Genomic DNA, 14,935 nt, shown 5'->3' with positions numbered 1-14,935 from the left:
AATAGGGCCTAAGACAGTTAGGAAGAAACTTTAATAATTTTTCTCTGCCATGTGAGGCCTGAGAAGTAGGAATATCTATACATTTGCCAAGCAAAGTCATTTCAATTTTGGGCAAGAATGGGGTCAGAGGAAGGTAGTGGATTTCTAGCAGTCTTCTCTCATCAACCAAAGTGTGGATGGAAAAGGTCCTTAGACTAGGGTAGGACCCCTCTGCCTTCTCATCTGGCCCAGTGGAATAGCTTCTTCAGGCTGGGCGGCCAGCTTGTGTTCTTGTGGTTTTATCAACACCTAGAAAAGGGAAAGAGAAAGTTGAGAATTGTGTGGGTTTTTTTGTTTTGATGGGGTTGGGATTGGAGGTGGTCAGTGCTCTCCAGAGCACTCTCTCTTATTGATGCGGGAAAGATTCCTTTCTAGATTCCCACCCTCTCCTAGTTAATAATGTAAATTGCCCTTTAACTCACAAATCCTGGTTCCTTTGAATTCCAATAGAAGATCTGACCTGTTCCCAGCCCCACCCGGATATGAGCCAACTTTGGGGCTACCCGAAAGCCCCTCGAGCTAAGTCTCCTATTATAAAAAGGCCGTGCTGGGAACCCCTCTTTGCAGAGATTCCAAACATGGCTACCATGTGAGGACCATCTGTCCACTGGACCCTCTGTCCAGTGCCCTCTTTATCTTCGCCTATACTTTAACTTTGCTTATCTAATAATAAACCTCTTTTATCAATCTAGCTCTCTGGGCCAATAAATGCTTTTATTGGGAACTCGCGCCGCTACTAGACCCCCTTGCGCCGAATCTGTACCCAAACCTGCCACTAGACCTTAACCCTAATTTCATTTAGGTACCCCAAAGCTAAACCTCAACATTATCCCTTTGTGACTAGAGATTCTGCCCCTACCTACTTCTCTCCTCAGCAGTCAGACTTTCAATTCAATCAGCTTTTTGTCCCAGCACTTCTTGGGCTGGGTTATATAGGCCCAGAGTGGGGACAGATAATACATTTTCAGAGAAAGTAGAGAAAATTGGGGGAAATAATTTTCAATTGTCCCCTAGCCAATCTTACAAGAAAAGAAAGACCTAATTTACCTTCTCCTGTGCCAGACTCTTCAGGCAGTTGTTCATTTTCTGAATTTGGGCCAGGAGGGAGGCCCTGGGCTCTGAATGGAAATTCTAGAAAGAGAGTGAGAAGGTTGGCACCTCCTTCCCTCCCCAGTCTCTTCAGTGTAAAACATTCCAATCCATTCTCTCACCTTTCTAGCCACAAAGAAAAACTCTTGACCAATCCCATAGCCCTTTCCCCTACTTCCTGAATTTCAAGAATTTCTTTCTATTCATTCATTCATTCACTTCTTTCTCTTATTTCTTTTACAATTCCATGACCTCCAACCCCAGTGGAAATCCAGGATTCCCTCCCTCTACTCCCCAACCCCAATCTCTCTTCAGGGATCTCAATTTATTACTCCCAAGTAATCCATCATACTCCCCTACGGTGGTGGAATATCCCAATTTCCTCCCCCATGGCAATGGAATAGTCTAATACTCTACCCATCCCCCATCACACTGACTAACCTTACCACCCTCACTTTCCCTGCCATGTGCAATGGTATAACCCAGTTCAGATATCACCATTAACTTCTTCCTTTCCTGGGATCTTCCAGAAGTTTCTTCTATTTCTCCCTTCTCAATCCTCATACCTCACCAAGATTTCCCAGATGCAGCTGCCATCTCTGAGCCTCCTTTAGACTCGCTCTATACCAAGCTTGGCTCTTTTCCAATAGCTCCAGCCCCTGCCACAGGGCATCCTGCTCTCTCTCTATGGCACGCATCCCTTGGAGCTATGGGAGAGTAGGAATATGAAAGAGGGTGACCAATCTTTCACATCAAAACTCTAAATAACTTGTTTTCCTTTCCCACCAGAAAAAGCTGGACTCCTTTCCTCAAGTTTCTTGGGATTGGGAGTGGGGAGTAACCCTTGGGTATCACTCTTTGTCCCTATTCTGAAGGTGGGTTCATTGGCTACAGATGACAAGATCCAGGACTAGCCAGCTAAGACCCCAAGGTGGTGGGTGGTAATGTTAAAAATCGGGTGAGGGAAGGCTTTTAAACCCAAGGTTCAGTGAAGAAAGGACAAGGATATCTGAATCTCACCTCACCCAAAGGAAGAAGGTCAGTGCTCCAGGATCCTGGCAATTGGTCTCCAGTGGCAGTAACAAGACAGTATAAGAAGTTTGCCCAGAGATCCTGGACCCTCCAAGCTTCTGACTCCCCATAGCCTTGGTTTCTGGAGGTCAGAGACCAATACACACATGCAGCCCAGGGCATAGCCCCACCCACCAGAGGACACATCCCTCCAGCCAGCCAGCCACCCTCCCTCCACACAGCCCTCGCTTTGCTTCTCATTCATTCTTTCTGACTGCACCTTTCCTCTCATGTATTTATTTCCTTTTGGGACATTCTGTTTTAGAACTGGAAGGATTTCACAGAATTATAGAATATTGGAGTTGGAAGATATCTTAGAAATCAATTGCAGATAAACAGATCCTGAGAAGGGAAACAACTGGATCATGGTTACAAGTCAGTGGCAGACTTATCCATATGGTCTTTCAAAAGTAATATGTTACCCTTCTAGGATTTTAGTGATGTTGGTATTCCTCAATTCCCACTTGCCTTTGTTTTTAGAGGGTCCAGGAAAGCAATGGTTTTTTCCAAATTATATATTTTATTCCTCAAATCATAGTTTTCCCTCAGGCAAACAATACTAAAGTTAGAGGTAGGAGATCTGGAGTTGAAGAGAAGGGATAAAAGAACACTTGATATCCTGCAGGAGAAAGGAGGGCTGATCAGAGAATAGAGGAAGCCGTAGGTAGAACTTGTTGAATCATGAAATTGCTCAAGTCCAATTCGGGATCTTCTAAATCCAGTTTCAGGAACTTATCCACCAAGGCCTGGCAACTAAAGTGGAGAGAGTGTTGGAGGAAAGAATATGTTTTGGTTTTCTAGAGGAGAAGGAACAAAGAAGCTGGGATTGGATGCTCACTTTTCTATCTGATTGTCCTTTAAAAGTCCTTTATCAGGCTTAATAGGTTTTCCTTTTTGGATCAACTCTGAGACCTGGAAAAGGAAAAGAAGCAAGATAGGGTGGGTGGTCAAGAGATGTGCTTCAAGACATAGGATAAGAGTTATGGAATGAAGAAAGACCCGAATCTGTGGGAAGAAGTCAGAAACAGGCTAAGAGATTTTAGAGACTAGATACCTGGATCCATGAAAAGAGTTAAGGATTCAAGGGGAAAGAAGGCTATGAATTAGTGAGCTAGATGCTATATTCTATTACCTCTAATCCACGAGTAATGAGTTTAGCTGGGAGTCCAGCTTGGGCTGCTGTGTAAGAGGCATGACTGGCATTTGCAATACCTTCTCGGACCTGATATAAGAAGATGAGGTCATTTCCATCCCTGCAGGTCTCCATGGTCTTGTAGAAGAGAAAAATGAAAAATCTATCACATACTTTATTTTTCTGAACATCCTGGGATGAGTTGCTTCTTTGAGAGACTGAGGAAAGAGGTGACACATTTCCTGCCCTCAAACTGTAGAGACAAAAAAGAGCCTTTGGGAAGTTCCCAGAATGATGATAGAAGCAATAATTCTCACCCTTAGCTTTCAGTTTATCAGAAGAGAAGATTATTGTTATTAAAAAACTACCAAACTGGGGTTCTGAATTTTAGATTTAGAAGATGCTTTCATCTTAAAGGTAAGACTGATATCATCACCAGATACTCCACAAGGGATCCAGGAGGCTGCAGCTGAATGAGGCTCACAAAGTTGGTGGCAACAAAGATCTGGGGGCAGTTGGGTCCTTGGTACACCCAGTGTCTGAGTACAGAGGCTAAAAGTGCCAGTCCATCTACCTGAGGAGGGTATATAGGAGAATAGAATAAGGATTACAGGTCATATACAGATCTATACTTTCCCTGTTCCTTGAGCCTGTTCCTATCTTCTCCCTCCATTATTCTCCTTTGAACCCTTCCTTTCATTTCCATGTAGCTTTTCTTCTTTTTCCATCGGCCCCCTCCCAGTTCCTCCTCTTCTTCCCTGGTTCTCAGTCACTCTTGCCTTACCGTGTTAGTTCCCTTCCCAAACTCATCAATGAGGACCAGGGACCTCTCAGTGGCATTGTTCACAGCTTTTGCTACCTGATAATAGAGATGGAAATGGGAAGATTAATTTCATTCATTCCTCAGACTCTACACTTTCACCCCTTTTTCTCAGACAAGAAGAGGGGATGTTTCATATGTTGAATGGTTTTCAGGGTGAAAGTTCCCTAAATTACTCCCATCCACTTTGCCACCTTTGGCTCCCTTTGCTCCTTCTGACCTGGTTTAGATCAATCATGAATGTGGAGAGACCAAGGGAGACTGACTCAAAATTGTGGATTCGAGTGAAAATGGCATCTACTGCTCCAACTTCTGCCTTGCCTGCTGGCACAAAGCTCCCTACTAGAGCCATGAAGGTAATCAGACCTATCTAGATAGAGAAGAGAAAAGAAAAGTAGTGAGGATAAGAGTTGGGGAATGAAGAAAGACCAGAATCTGTGGGATGAAGTCAGAAACAGGCTAAGATATCTAAAGGAGTCGGGGAACTGTGGAAGAAAAAAATGGACAAACTTTAAAGATTGTGTGTGGGGAACTGAACAATTTGTGTCCAACACCAGCCCCAAGATCCCTGAAATAATATCTCTATGTCACTCTGAAGTTAAAGACTCAGGAGGAACTGAGTGAAAGGAATGAAAACCAACAAAAAGTGAACCAGAGCCAGATCAAAGCATAGAAATGAAAAGCTCTAAAGCAGGCAGGTGGTGAAAGTGGTGATAGATCATAAAGAAGGAATCCCTCCACCTGTTTAAGGTAGATGCTTTTTCCTGATGAGTTGGGGCCTGTGATGATTTTGATCCTTCCTCTGTCTCCACCACTCTCAGCAGAGTTTGGTACAAAGGTATGGGAACACAACTCCATCAGTGGATGTCTAGGAATGGCCAGAGAAAGGTTAATTGTGGAGGCAGCTAGACAGTGCAATCTGCACTAGTCCTGAAGTCAGGAGAATTGAGAAATTTTTGTGCAAAATCTTTTTAGCTTAATGTAATCAAAGTTGCCCATTTTGCCTTTCATAATATTCTCTAGTTGTTCTTTGGTCATAAATTCCTCCCTTCTCCAAAGATCTAATAGTAAATTATTCCTTGTTCTCCTAATTTGTTTATGGTATCATTCTTTATGCTCAAATCATGTATCTATTTTGATCTTATTTTGTTATGGAGTGTGAGATATAGGTCTATACTGATTTTCTGACACATTATTTTCCATTTTCCCAGCAATTTTTGTCAAATAGTGAGTTCTTATTCCAGAAATTGGAATTTGGGTTTTATCAAATAATAAATTGCTATAGGTCTTGATATTTGTGTCATGTGTATCTAATCTATTCCACTGATCCACCACTATTTCTTAACCAGTACCAAATGGTTTTGATTGCTGCTTAGCCTAACCATGAATAATTGATATTTTTCCAATTGTTTACATCAGATATTATTTGTGTGAGAAGTGTTTTGTAATTGTGTTCATATAGTTCTTGGATTTGTCTTGGCAGGCAGATACCCAAATGTGGATGAATATTTACAAAAATATAAAGAACCTGAAAAATGTTAATTATATTGCCTGTTCTTGATTTTTCCAGATGTTCAGGAAGGTGTGAGAGCCATAATGCCCATTCATTCTTGTGGTCTCATTTTGATTCCCACAACATTTAGTACTGACCTGCCATCTTGTATTCTCACCCCAGGAATTTTAGAGGAATACTGGGGTCGTGAATAGCCATAGTCCCGGGCAGCCCCAGCAAGAGCCAGTAGGACATCTAGTCGGGAAGCAAGATCTATCACGCGGTTCAACATTGCCCCCCTGGATAGCACCTGGCACTGCAGCTGGTACATGAGTAGTGTCTCTCCATCTGGGTAGGGAACAGGGAGCCCAAAAGGGGGGAAAGGGAAGAAGACCAAGGGACACAGAGAAGGCAAATGTGAAAATAGGATATGATAAGGAAAAGTTGATGGAGAGGATCCAGTTAGAGAAAAGAGGAGGATTTTCTAGGCCAACACCCACCCCTTCACTTACCTCTAATCTCACAATGAAGGTCCCCCAGGATAGAGTCCAATTCCTTGGTTCGGGTACTTCGATAATGTAGCTTCTCGTCAGACAAAAACTGTGGAGACACGGATTGGACCCATAGTGGTGCTCACAACCCTTCTCCATAGGGAGTCCCCTTCTTTTGCACTTTTGATTTTTTTTTTTGGCTTCTCTCCCCTCTCCCATCTCCTTCTTCCTTTCCATTCTCATTCTCTTCCCTTTGCTCTAAAGCTTACAAAGATCAAACTGTGGGTTGAGGCTGAGAGATAGAATTGTCTTGGTCACTAACTCAATTCATTCCTCATCTTTGCTACCCCACACACTGGTCCCTAATTCATCTCATTCACCACCATCCCTATCCCACACAGGACCAGGTTCTCACCATGAAATCTAGACCCACAATCTCAAAGTCACTTCGATCTACCATAAAGGGCAGGCGGGGAATAGAGAGAAGGAAGCCAATCTAGAGAGGTGAATGAGGGAAAATAAATTTAAAAGTTATTCTAAGGCTTGACCTTCTTAACTATCCCAGGAGAACTCAAAGGACTGTCTTCCATTTTTCCCCAAAAGGCCCCAATGTTCCTTTCAATATCCATTGAGTTCCCCTAGAGGTTTCTGGTCCATCTATATTCCACCAGAATAAGACTTCTGTCCCCTAAAAGCAGACTTGTGCTAGAGTCAGCTTGAAACAGCATAAGCTAACATTAAATTTTTAGCATGTACATTTATAGCTAGAAACTGGCAAATATTAAAAATCAGAACTTGACTTATACTGCTTTGTTGATTGTCTAGACTTAAGAAAGTAATGGAAAAAATGTCAATAATATAGATTAAACTGAACAGTGTGTTAGTGTATTTTTTTTTCCACTTGGAGAACCAGTTGTCAAACATTTACCAGTGCAACACTGCCCCAAAGTATCAGGATGAGTTGTAAAGGAGATGTCATAATTCTTCTCTCACCAAAGGGATGTAGAGAACACAGCATGAAGGAATCCGGCTATCCAGAGTCTCCAGCTCTTTTCGGGCAACCTCTGTGAGGAAACTGGGAAGTCCCATCAGCCTCCGTTTCTCTAAAAAAAGTAATAAATGAATAATACAGATGTACTTTTCACATATTCTCCTTGAGATGAGGACAGAGCTGTAAACTTCAATGGGACAGGGACTTTGATCTAAATTGTATATACCTTATTGAGCTCTGCACATCTTTGCTCTTCCAAAAATAAGGACTGATATTTCCTCCCTACACCCTTCTCCAGATATTAGTCATAGGGGGAGAGAGGGAGGTTTCCAGTAATAACAGATACCTTTTGATGAAGCATATCTATGTTTCAAGAAGATGGGGCCCCTCTCTTTAAACTTACTCTCATCAATATCTGGATCAATGTTGGGTCGGACAGTGAATCTATTTTCAGCAATGCTGCCCTCAAAGTCCACCTAGATGGGAAGAAATTGTTCCTATCACCCATAGTCCCAAATCTACTTCATATTCCTCCCTGCTCCCCACTATAGTCTTGGGCCTTCTGGATTTTATCTCTCTTCTCCCAGATAAATCTCTAATAATACTGTAGCCCATCCTTCCCTGCTTCCAATCCCATTCTATTTCCACTTTTGTTCTTCAACTCCCAGTTTTATTGCTCTATTTCTCATCTCTTCCCCTTACCCTACATCTTTTCCAGTCCCCACAAACCTGTCTTTAATAATCTGCTCCTCCCTCTTTGCTAATTTCTCCCCTTATACCACCATCCAGTTTTATCCCTCTGCCCTGTTCTCCCATCTCTTCTTTTTCTTTATTCCCTTACCACTTTGTTAATGAGGCAGGCAATGTGGCAGAGGTCATCAGAAAATTCTTGAGCGATATCCCGGAAAAGCTGGGTGGACTGAGGCAGAGATCGACAAGTATCTCGAAGGCCCAGAGCACTATACACTGTCTGCAAAGGAAATGGTAAAGAATTGGGGGGATGCTTTCTAGAGTACCCTGAAAAAACGGTGACAAAGAAAGACACAGAAAAAGAGAAATAGTGTGTAACCAACAGTAGAGAAAAAAAGAAAAGGCCATGAAGAAAGACATGTAAACAAAAGACAAATATAAGCAGAGAAAAGCATGCATGGGATGACGTGGGTAAAGAAGGGAAGTGCTACTTGGGAGAGCAGAGATTGGCAGAAATTGTCTTTGGGTGAGAAAGAATTAAGAAGGTTGGAGGACATCAATTTGGAACAACTATTCAAAAAGTTCCTGCCACTTCAGCATCAGGAGAGAAGATAATATAAAATAATCTCTGCCCTCAAGAAGCTTTTACTTTTTAGCTGGAAAAATACAATGTATTTAAATATATATACATGTAAATATAGAAAAATATATAACAAATAAACGTAGATATTTTAATATATTTAATGATTTAAAGATAACTTAGTATGAGCATTCCTTTCTATAATTCAATCTGATATATAAACAATCTTAATTGCTATGGCTAAAAAAGCTTCTCTAATTTTGTTAGACTGTTCAGATAATAGACATAAAGTACATTATGGAAAAGAGTATTTCTAGGAGAGACATGGACTCTGGGCAGAACTTAAGTGAACCCATACTCGAAAGTTTGATGTGATCTGCCAAAGCTTGTGCTTCAATGCCAAGGCCTTTAATAACCCAATATGGCATGGGAATGGGATCTTAGTACATGAAGTACAGAATAACTGATTATTAATGTGGTATAATTAACGCTAAAAGAAATCATATAGGGAGAAAAAGACCTTGGATGCCTTTTTTGAAGTCCTTTCTTACGAGTCTCAGTTTCCTTATCTATGAAATGAAGAAAATGGCCTCACGGCCTTTTAGCTTTGAGTCCCATGTTCCTATAATTTGTATAAACCAGGATAGTTGAGGAAAGCTTTCCTGAAGGTGAAACTTGAAATGAGCCTGGAAGGTTGGTGAGGATTTGACTAGGCAAAGAAGGGAATTCCAGCATGGATGCAACAGCACATACAAAGATGTAGAGTAAGAATGTGAAGCTATTATGTTAGTTATTGGAGGATACTAAATTCAGAGAAGATAGAGCCCCAGCCCTCATGAGGCTTAGTCTGGAAAGTTCTCCGGAGTCCGGTAGGTAGGGGATAGAGTAGGAGCAAAAAGTCACCCAGGGATGGAGGAAATTGGAATCCTTACCTCATAGAGAATTTTCCAGTCGCTAACCTTTGTCTGTGACAGGAGCATACGTTTCAGGATAAGCTACAGACAAACCAGACATCTGTCATTGGTCCTCTTCTCAAAGGGACCCTCGCATCTAAACTCCCAGGATAGCCCTAATCTCTCCCCTTACTTCGCTTCTCCTACCCTTCCTGGCTTACAGGTACATTCTTGATGTGGCTCAGAAGTCCGTGCAGAGTCCGTGCCATCTCTTGGTTTTGAGGCAGCAGGAAAAACTGGATAACATCTAGACGGGAATTCAGTTCCTCCAAGTCTTGAGTTGGCCGCATCAACCACAGCCTGGGATGCATGCAGAAGAGAGGCTGAGGTCTAATAACAGCACCTATCTCCCAGGGTCATTGTGACAATCAAATGGAATAATGATTGTAAAGTGATTAGCACAATGCCTGGTACATAGTATATAAATGCTATACAAATATCCACTCTTCACCGCCTCTAGTCTTATGTTGAAAGAAACTTAAAAGGTTATCTAGCCAAATTTTTTCATTATACAGATGAAGAAGAAGAAACAGAATCAGGTGCTAAGTCTGGGTGCTAGGATAAGTGTGTATAAATACGATCAATACTAATACAAACCATACATTTGTATTAATGTATAATATTATTGTATATGTGTAAAACTGTGCCATGTTGGATTTTTGGATGCATTTTCTATATATTTATGGTGTATTCATGCATTTTATATATAATACATATTCATACCATATATTATGGTATGGCATGTGTGTCTGTAGATACTATATGGTTTTGTTCATGAGTGTTTGTATGTAAGGTAGTTCATTATATTATTAAAGATGCAGAAGCCTAGGTTTCAAGTCTCAGAACTGATGATTGTTACCTATGTGACTTTGGACTGTGAACATTCTGGGTCACAGTTTCTTTATTAAAAGAAACAGGGAAAATAATCTCTGTCCTCCCTATCTCCATGCAAATTGTTTGTTTGCCCAGTAACCCTTGCTGCAACCAGAAACTATAGAAGGGGTTGTAATCTCTCCTACCATTTCCTGCTTTCCCTGGATGCTACATTTGGAGTTCAGCAAAGCTTCTTCTCTATTTTATCCTTGGGGGCTTTCAATGGGTTAGACATGTAGAGCTGATCACGTTTTTCCCCCAATGTAATATTTTTTAACGTTGAAACTATGATAATAGATGTGAATATATTTTGTAAATTGTAAATAGCTAAGTAATGTAAGGTGCTACGATTTTAACAGACTCACCTGAGCAGTTTTTCGCCCCTCTTGGATCTGCAACGGTTGAGAATTCCTGAGAAAGTGGAGTAGACACATCAGGGGTTGGGGAAGAGGAATGGGTGTGTCAGACCAAGTAGGGGCATGACCCAATAGGGAGATTAGGATTGAGGCATCAGGGCCTGGGGCCCTAGTGTTGGTGAGGCATGCTCAGGGGCGTTCCCGGATTTAGGACACAAAGGGAGCCAGAGCCAGGTGCCAGGCCACATCCTGAGCCAGCTTAGGAAAAGGGCAGGGCTGGGTAAACACACACACACACACACATACACAAATCACAGAATTTCACATAAAGATAGCAAATTATGTGACAGAAATACACACACACACACACACACACACAGAAAGAGAGAGAGAGAAACATGGGTAAAAGTGTAAATCAGGACAAAAGAAAAGTCAGAACCTATAAAAGAAACAAAGATAATGAAGAAAAGGAATATATAAATCAATGACACTGATTCTCTCCATCAAAGAAAAATAAAATCCCAAGATTATTAATAATAGAAAAGCTCTATCAAAGGGGACCCAAAAACTGACAGAAACATAATGAGTGAAATAGCTAGCACTAGCTGATGTGTGCACAAATGCATAAAGCAGATAAAGCCTTTGTGGGGAAAGAGAATGAATGCCCTGCATTTTCTGGGACAGTGGAGGATTTGCCACCTACCAAACAGGCTGAGCCCCTCCTTCAGTCCACTGGCCACTTTGTACACCGATGGATGGGTCTCACTCTTAAATATTTGCAGGACACTATGGGGAACAATTGGGGGAGAGAGGGAAAAGGAAGGTATAATCTAGGAATCCAGATGACATGACCTAAATGGGTGAAGAATCTTTTTAGGTGGGGGTGAGATACACAATCTTGGGATCTAGAAATAAATTTTTCCCTCAATTGCCTTTCCCTTTTATAAAATTGATATACATCTGTTTCCCCTAATCCCATCCATTCTGCTCTCTTTTCCAGATAAATCTAGGATTAGAGAAGATGCATCATTAGGCTTTTTAGAGCATTAGGGATTTAATCCTCCTTTTTACCTTCTCTTAAGACCCTTCTGTCTCTTATCACCTCACCTATAAGTATCCTGGTCTATGCTCACGAGATCTGCTCTGAGGATAGGAGACAAAACAAAAAGGCAAGTAACATTGGAGAGACTCCTGTTATTCCCAAAGTCATCTTAGCTTTTGATCATCTGTGTCCTCTATGTTGACCTTGTGTTGTTATCCTCAAAATCTATATGGAAAAACTTCTAAAAAATTAGAAACTATAGGAAAGTGGAAAAGGCTGCTTCATGAAATAATGAATTCCCTATCACTTCAAATAAAAGCTGGATGATCTATTGTCAGGAGAGGATGTTGTGCATGGGATTTCTGCTCATTCACTCACTCACGTATAAATCAGTACTGGTGGTTTCTAAGATTCCTTGCCATTCTCTGACTTCTATTACCTTCCCCTAGTCTTATTCTCTCTTCCTCTCCCTCCACCCCCACATTGGGTTACCTACAAGACAAATTTCTTGAAGCCTAGAATTGGGACATTGACACTACCGTCTTCCAGTTCCACGCTGACTCTTCTCCGATTCAGAAACTTGAGCAATCCTCCTAGAGCTTGTATCTAGTGATAAGAGGGCCAAGGGCAAAGGCAAGGGCAAGGGGAGAGATGTGTCAAGTCCCTCTGAAGTCATGGATGGTATCATAGAACCTAAATAGGAGCTTTTTAGGATCACCCATCAGCCATGGCCTCTGATCAGCTCTGGGGCAGTTTTCTTTCTCCCAGACCAACTTTCCCTTCTGCCACCCTCAAAAACCGTTCTAACCATGAGAGGACAATCGAATGGGATGATGGAAGAGAGGAAGAGGATTTTCTCAGTACATGTCAAGGATTCTGGGATGAAGGAAAAGTTACCAGAGAGGATGCGCTGTTTGCTGATTTCTAGACCTGTGGAAATAGGGTAGTTGAAGATACAAATCACAGAATATCAGAACTAGTAGTGTGTTTAGAGATCATTTAGTCTAATGCTTTCATTTTAGGGCTGGAGTTGGGGGAAGGAGGTAGGTACCCTTGGTGATGGTGATAAAGTATAAGAAAAGTTAAAGAATGAGAGTGAGGAATGGGACTATTGAGTCAGGATAAAAGTTATGGGTGGGTTGATACCAAAATCCACACGGGGCAACAATACAGTTTCAGGGCTCCCCAGTTCCTTGTGCTCAGGTGAGACTGCAGGAGAAGCAAAGAAGGATAGCTTTAGCTTGAGGCCCCCAGTTTATCTCTTTCCCTTTAGTCTTGACCAGACATCTTTAGCCTCCCCCAAGATTCTGTCAGCCCTTCCTAGATATATCTAGTTGTCTCCCAGCCCTCTTCCAGATATTGCTAGTCCTCCCCCAAAATTTCTAGCTGACACCTACTCTCCTAGACATCAAATACATTCATACACTCACAAGACACCATATACAAAGTTCTCCCTCAAGCCCTCACCCAGGCCCCCTAGAAAACGAGCCATGTTCTCATCCTGCTTGGCACTTGTGATGATGGATCTTGGGTGGATTTCATCCACAACTTGACAGGAGAAAACAGACTTGGTTAAGTGCAACTTAGAAGACCTCCCATTCTCTGCCAAAGCACTCAATCTTGTCACCCCAAGAGGCGACTTGATGTTGGGACCTGGACGGGACTGCCAGGAACTGGGAGCGTGGGGAGGAAAGGCAATAAAGTCATCAGGGTGGAGCTCATTCCTGGAGATTGCTTAAAATGAGCTTTAAGGACTGAATAGAATGAATTAGGGGCAGATATTATCTTGTGTTCATGAGTACGGGTGTAGTCCTGGTACTCCTGAGGACTGTTCTCACCTCTCTGGAGAAGTTTAAGGTGATCACAGTCAGGGGTGTCTGGCAAGAAATAGATGGTGGAGTCAGCACTGTCATAGTAGGCTAAGCCCAGGCATCCAGAATGCCACAGCACACACAAGTAAGTCTGTCGGAGAAGTAACCATTGTCATTTCCAAACCACTCCTGCCATCCCCACCTCTCCAGTGGGGCCCCTGGTCCCTTGCTGACCCCCTTTGGGGTCCTCCTTCCCCCCCCAACACCTCTGTTTGTTCTTCCTCTTCGCCCTCTCCATCCTGCACTAGAACTGAAGGGCAGAGGAGAGTAGGCGCTTCTGCTCCCTGATCTTGGAGGATGGCACTGGTTTGGGCTCCCAAGAAAGCCATGGCACTTGGGGACCCCAGGGGTCTAGAAAAAGAAAAAAAAATGCCAGCCTGAGTTTTCCTTTTCTTCACCTAACCCCAGCCCTTCCCCCATGCTCAACCTGGGGCAGAATCCCCACATATAAAAATGTTGAATCAGCGAATGGAGGATCCTAAATTTCAAGATAAAAGACAATTTAAGTGCTAATCTAGCTCATCCTCCTCAATTTCATAGGTGAAGAAAGAACTCGAGGACCAGAGTAATTGATTGACTTGCCCAGGATCACACAGCAAGTCTTCGGACTCCATAGCCTGTGGCCACTAATGCACGGTAGGTTTGGGTAGACTTTCTTGGAGGAAGATTGTGGAAAATGACATACGATACAAGGCGGGGGCGCTCTAGGAGGGGCACTAGCTCCGCCCGGGCCAGGAGAGTTTGGAATTTGCCTTTTTTTTTTTTTCCACTTCGAGAGTTGGGGGCGGGGAGGGGATGAGAAAAGCTAGGGAACTAAATAAAGTAAATCAACTCGTGGGGAGGCCCCAAATCAGTTTTACTAAACCCGCTAAAACGGGTTCTCCGGGCTCTTCCTCTGGACATCGACCACACCCACAGTCTGCGAGAGAAGGGGAAGAGACCCGAAGTGTGGAAAGAAAGGAAGGAGGGGCGCTCACTTCCACTGCGCACGCGCACCCCGGAAAGGCGGGGGAAGGAGGGTGGGGTGAGTCTGGCCGGAAGCGCTCTGAGTCTAGGAGAAAGGTCGGATTCGCTTTCTGGGCAAAGCAGATGAAGGCGCGTGACTCAATTCCGAAAGCTTATTGGAGGATCTTCACTCAGGGGTCGAGCTCTGCTTTCAAACTTCCCGCCTTTTCGAGTTGAAGGGAAGGGGGAAGGGAGTTGTTTGGACTTGGAGTGGAGGATGAGCCGGAGAGCTGGGGAGGGTAGAGGAGGGGGAGATTCTTAAAGAGGCAAAGGCTCCTGGGAAGGGAAGAAGATTCAATGGCAAATAAACAATACGTGCTAATTAAGTAATAATGATTACGTGAATTCTGAGTTTATTTTAAAATCTGTTCATCTTGACATAAAAAGCAGATGTATCCAGTCATTGAACTATGCATAATTTTTGACCCAGCCAATATCCA

General features: G+C 42.7%; 2 protein-coding genes across 4 annotated transcripts; both read right to left on the bottom strand.

The window, feature by feature from the left end:
* Positions 1-13: 13 nt before the first annotated feature.
* On the bottom strand, positions 14-2,781 carry SAPCD1 (suppressor APC domain containing 1). 3 transcript variants are annotated; one of them, XM_051996231.1, is made up of 5 exons: positions 2,668-2,781; positions 2,154-2,281; positions 1,695-1,835; positions 1,087-1,170; positions 14-288 (listed from the first exon to the last, which is right to left on the bottom strand). In XM_051996231.1, exons 2-5 carry the CDS (start codon positions 2,268-2,270, stop codon positions 190-192), a joined length of 441 nt encoding a protein of 146 aa, XP_051852191.1. In that variant the 5' UTR covers positions 2,271-2,281; positions 2,668-2,781; the 3' UTR covers positions 14-189. The 3 variants fall into 3 exon arrangements, with proteins under 3 accessions (XP_051852191.1, XP_051852190.1, XP_051852192.1); XM_051996230.1 differs by lacking the exon at positions 2,668-2,781 and having other exon boundaries at positions 2,149-2,643; XM_051996232.1 differs by lacking the exon at positions 2,668-2,781 and having other exon boundaries at positions 2,154-2,643.
* A 51-nt stretch (positions 2,782-2,832) lies between these two features.
* On the bottom strand, positions 2,833-14,655 carry MSH5 (mutS homolog 5). Its single transcript, XM_051996235.1, has 24 exons — positions 13,697-14,655; positions 13,458-13,581; positions 13,087-13,167; positions 12,766-12,828; positions 12,428-12,549; positions 12,116-12,225; positions 11,685-11,720; positions 11,281-11,363; positions 10,587-10,632; positions 9,510-9,648; positions 9,328-9,390; positions 7,967-8,095; positions 7,529-7,601; positions 7,128-7,237; positions 6,550-6,630; positions 6,156-6,243; positions 5,802-5,991; positions 4,893-5,019; positions 4,372-4,521; positions 4,116-4,190; positions 3,768-3,905; positions 3,332-3,469; positions 3,038-3,111; positions 2,833-2,952 (listed from the first exon to the last, which is right to left on the bottom strand). The coding sequence occupies exons 1-24, from the start codon at positions 13,817-13,819 to the stop codon at positions 2,841-2,843; spliced, it is 2,475 nt and encodes an 824-aa protein (XP_051852195.1). The 5' UTR covers positions 13,820-14,655; the 3' UTR covers positions 2,833-2,840.
* Between the last annotated feature and the right edge of the window lie 280 nt (positions 14,656-14,935).

This window comes from Antechinus flavipes, chromosome 4, assembly GCF_016432865.1.
Source record: "Antechinus flavipes isolate AdamAnt ecotype Samford, QLD, Australia chromosome 4, AdamAnt_v2, whole genome shotgun sequence".
Taxonomy (NCBI): domain Eukaryota; kingdom Metazoa; phylum Chordata; class Mammalia; order Dasyuromorphia; family Dasyuridae; genus Antechinus; species Antechinus flavipes.
The sequence above is the reverse complement of the archived record's forward strand: the minus strand, read 5'-3'. Positions and strand labels throughout refer to the sequence as shown.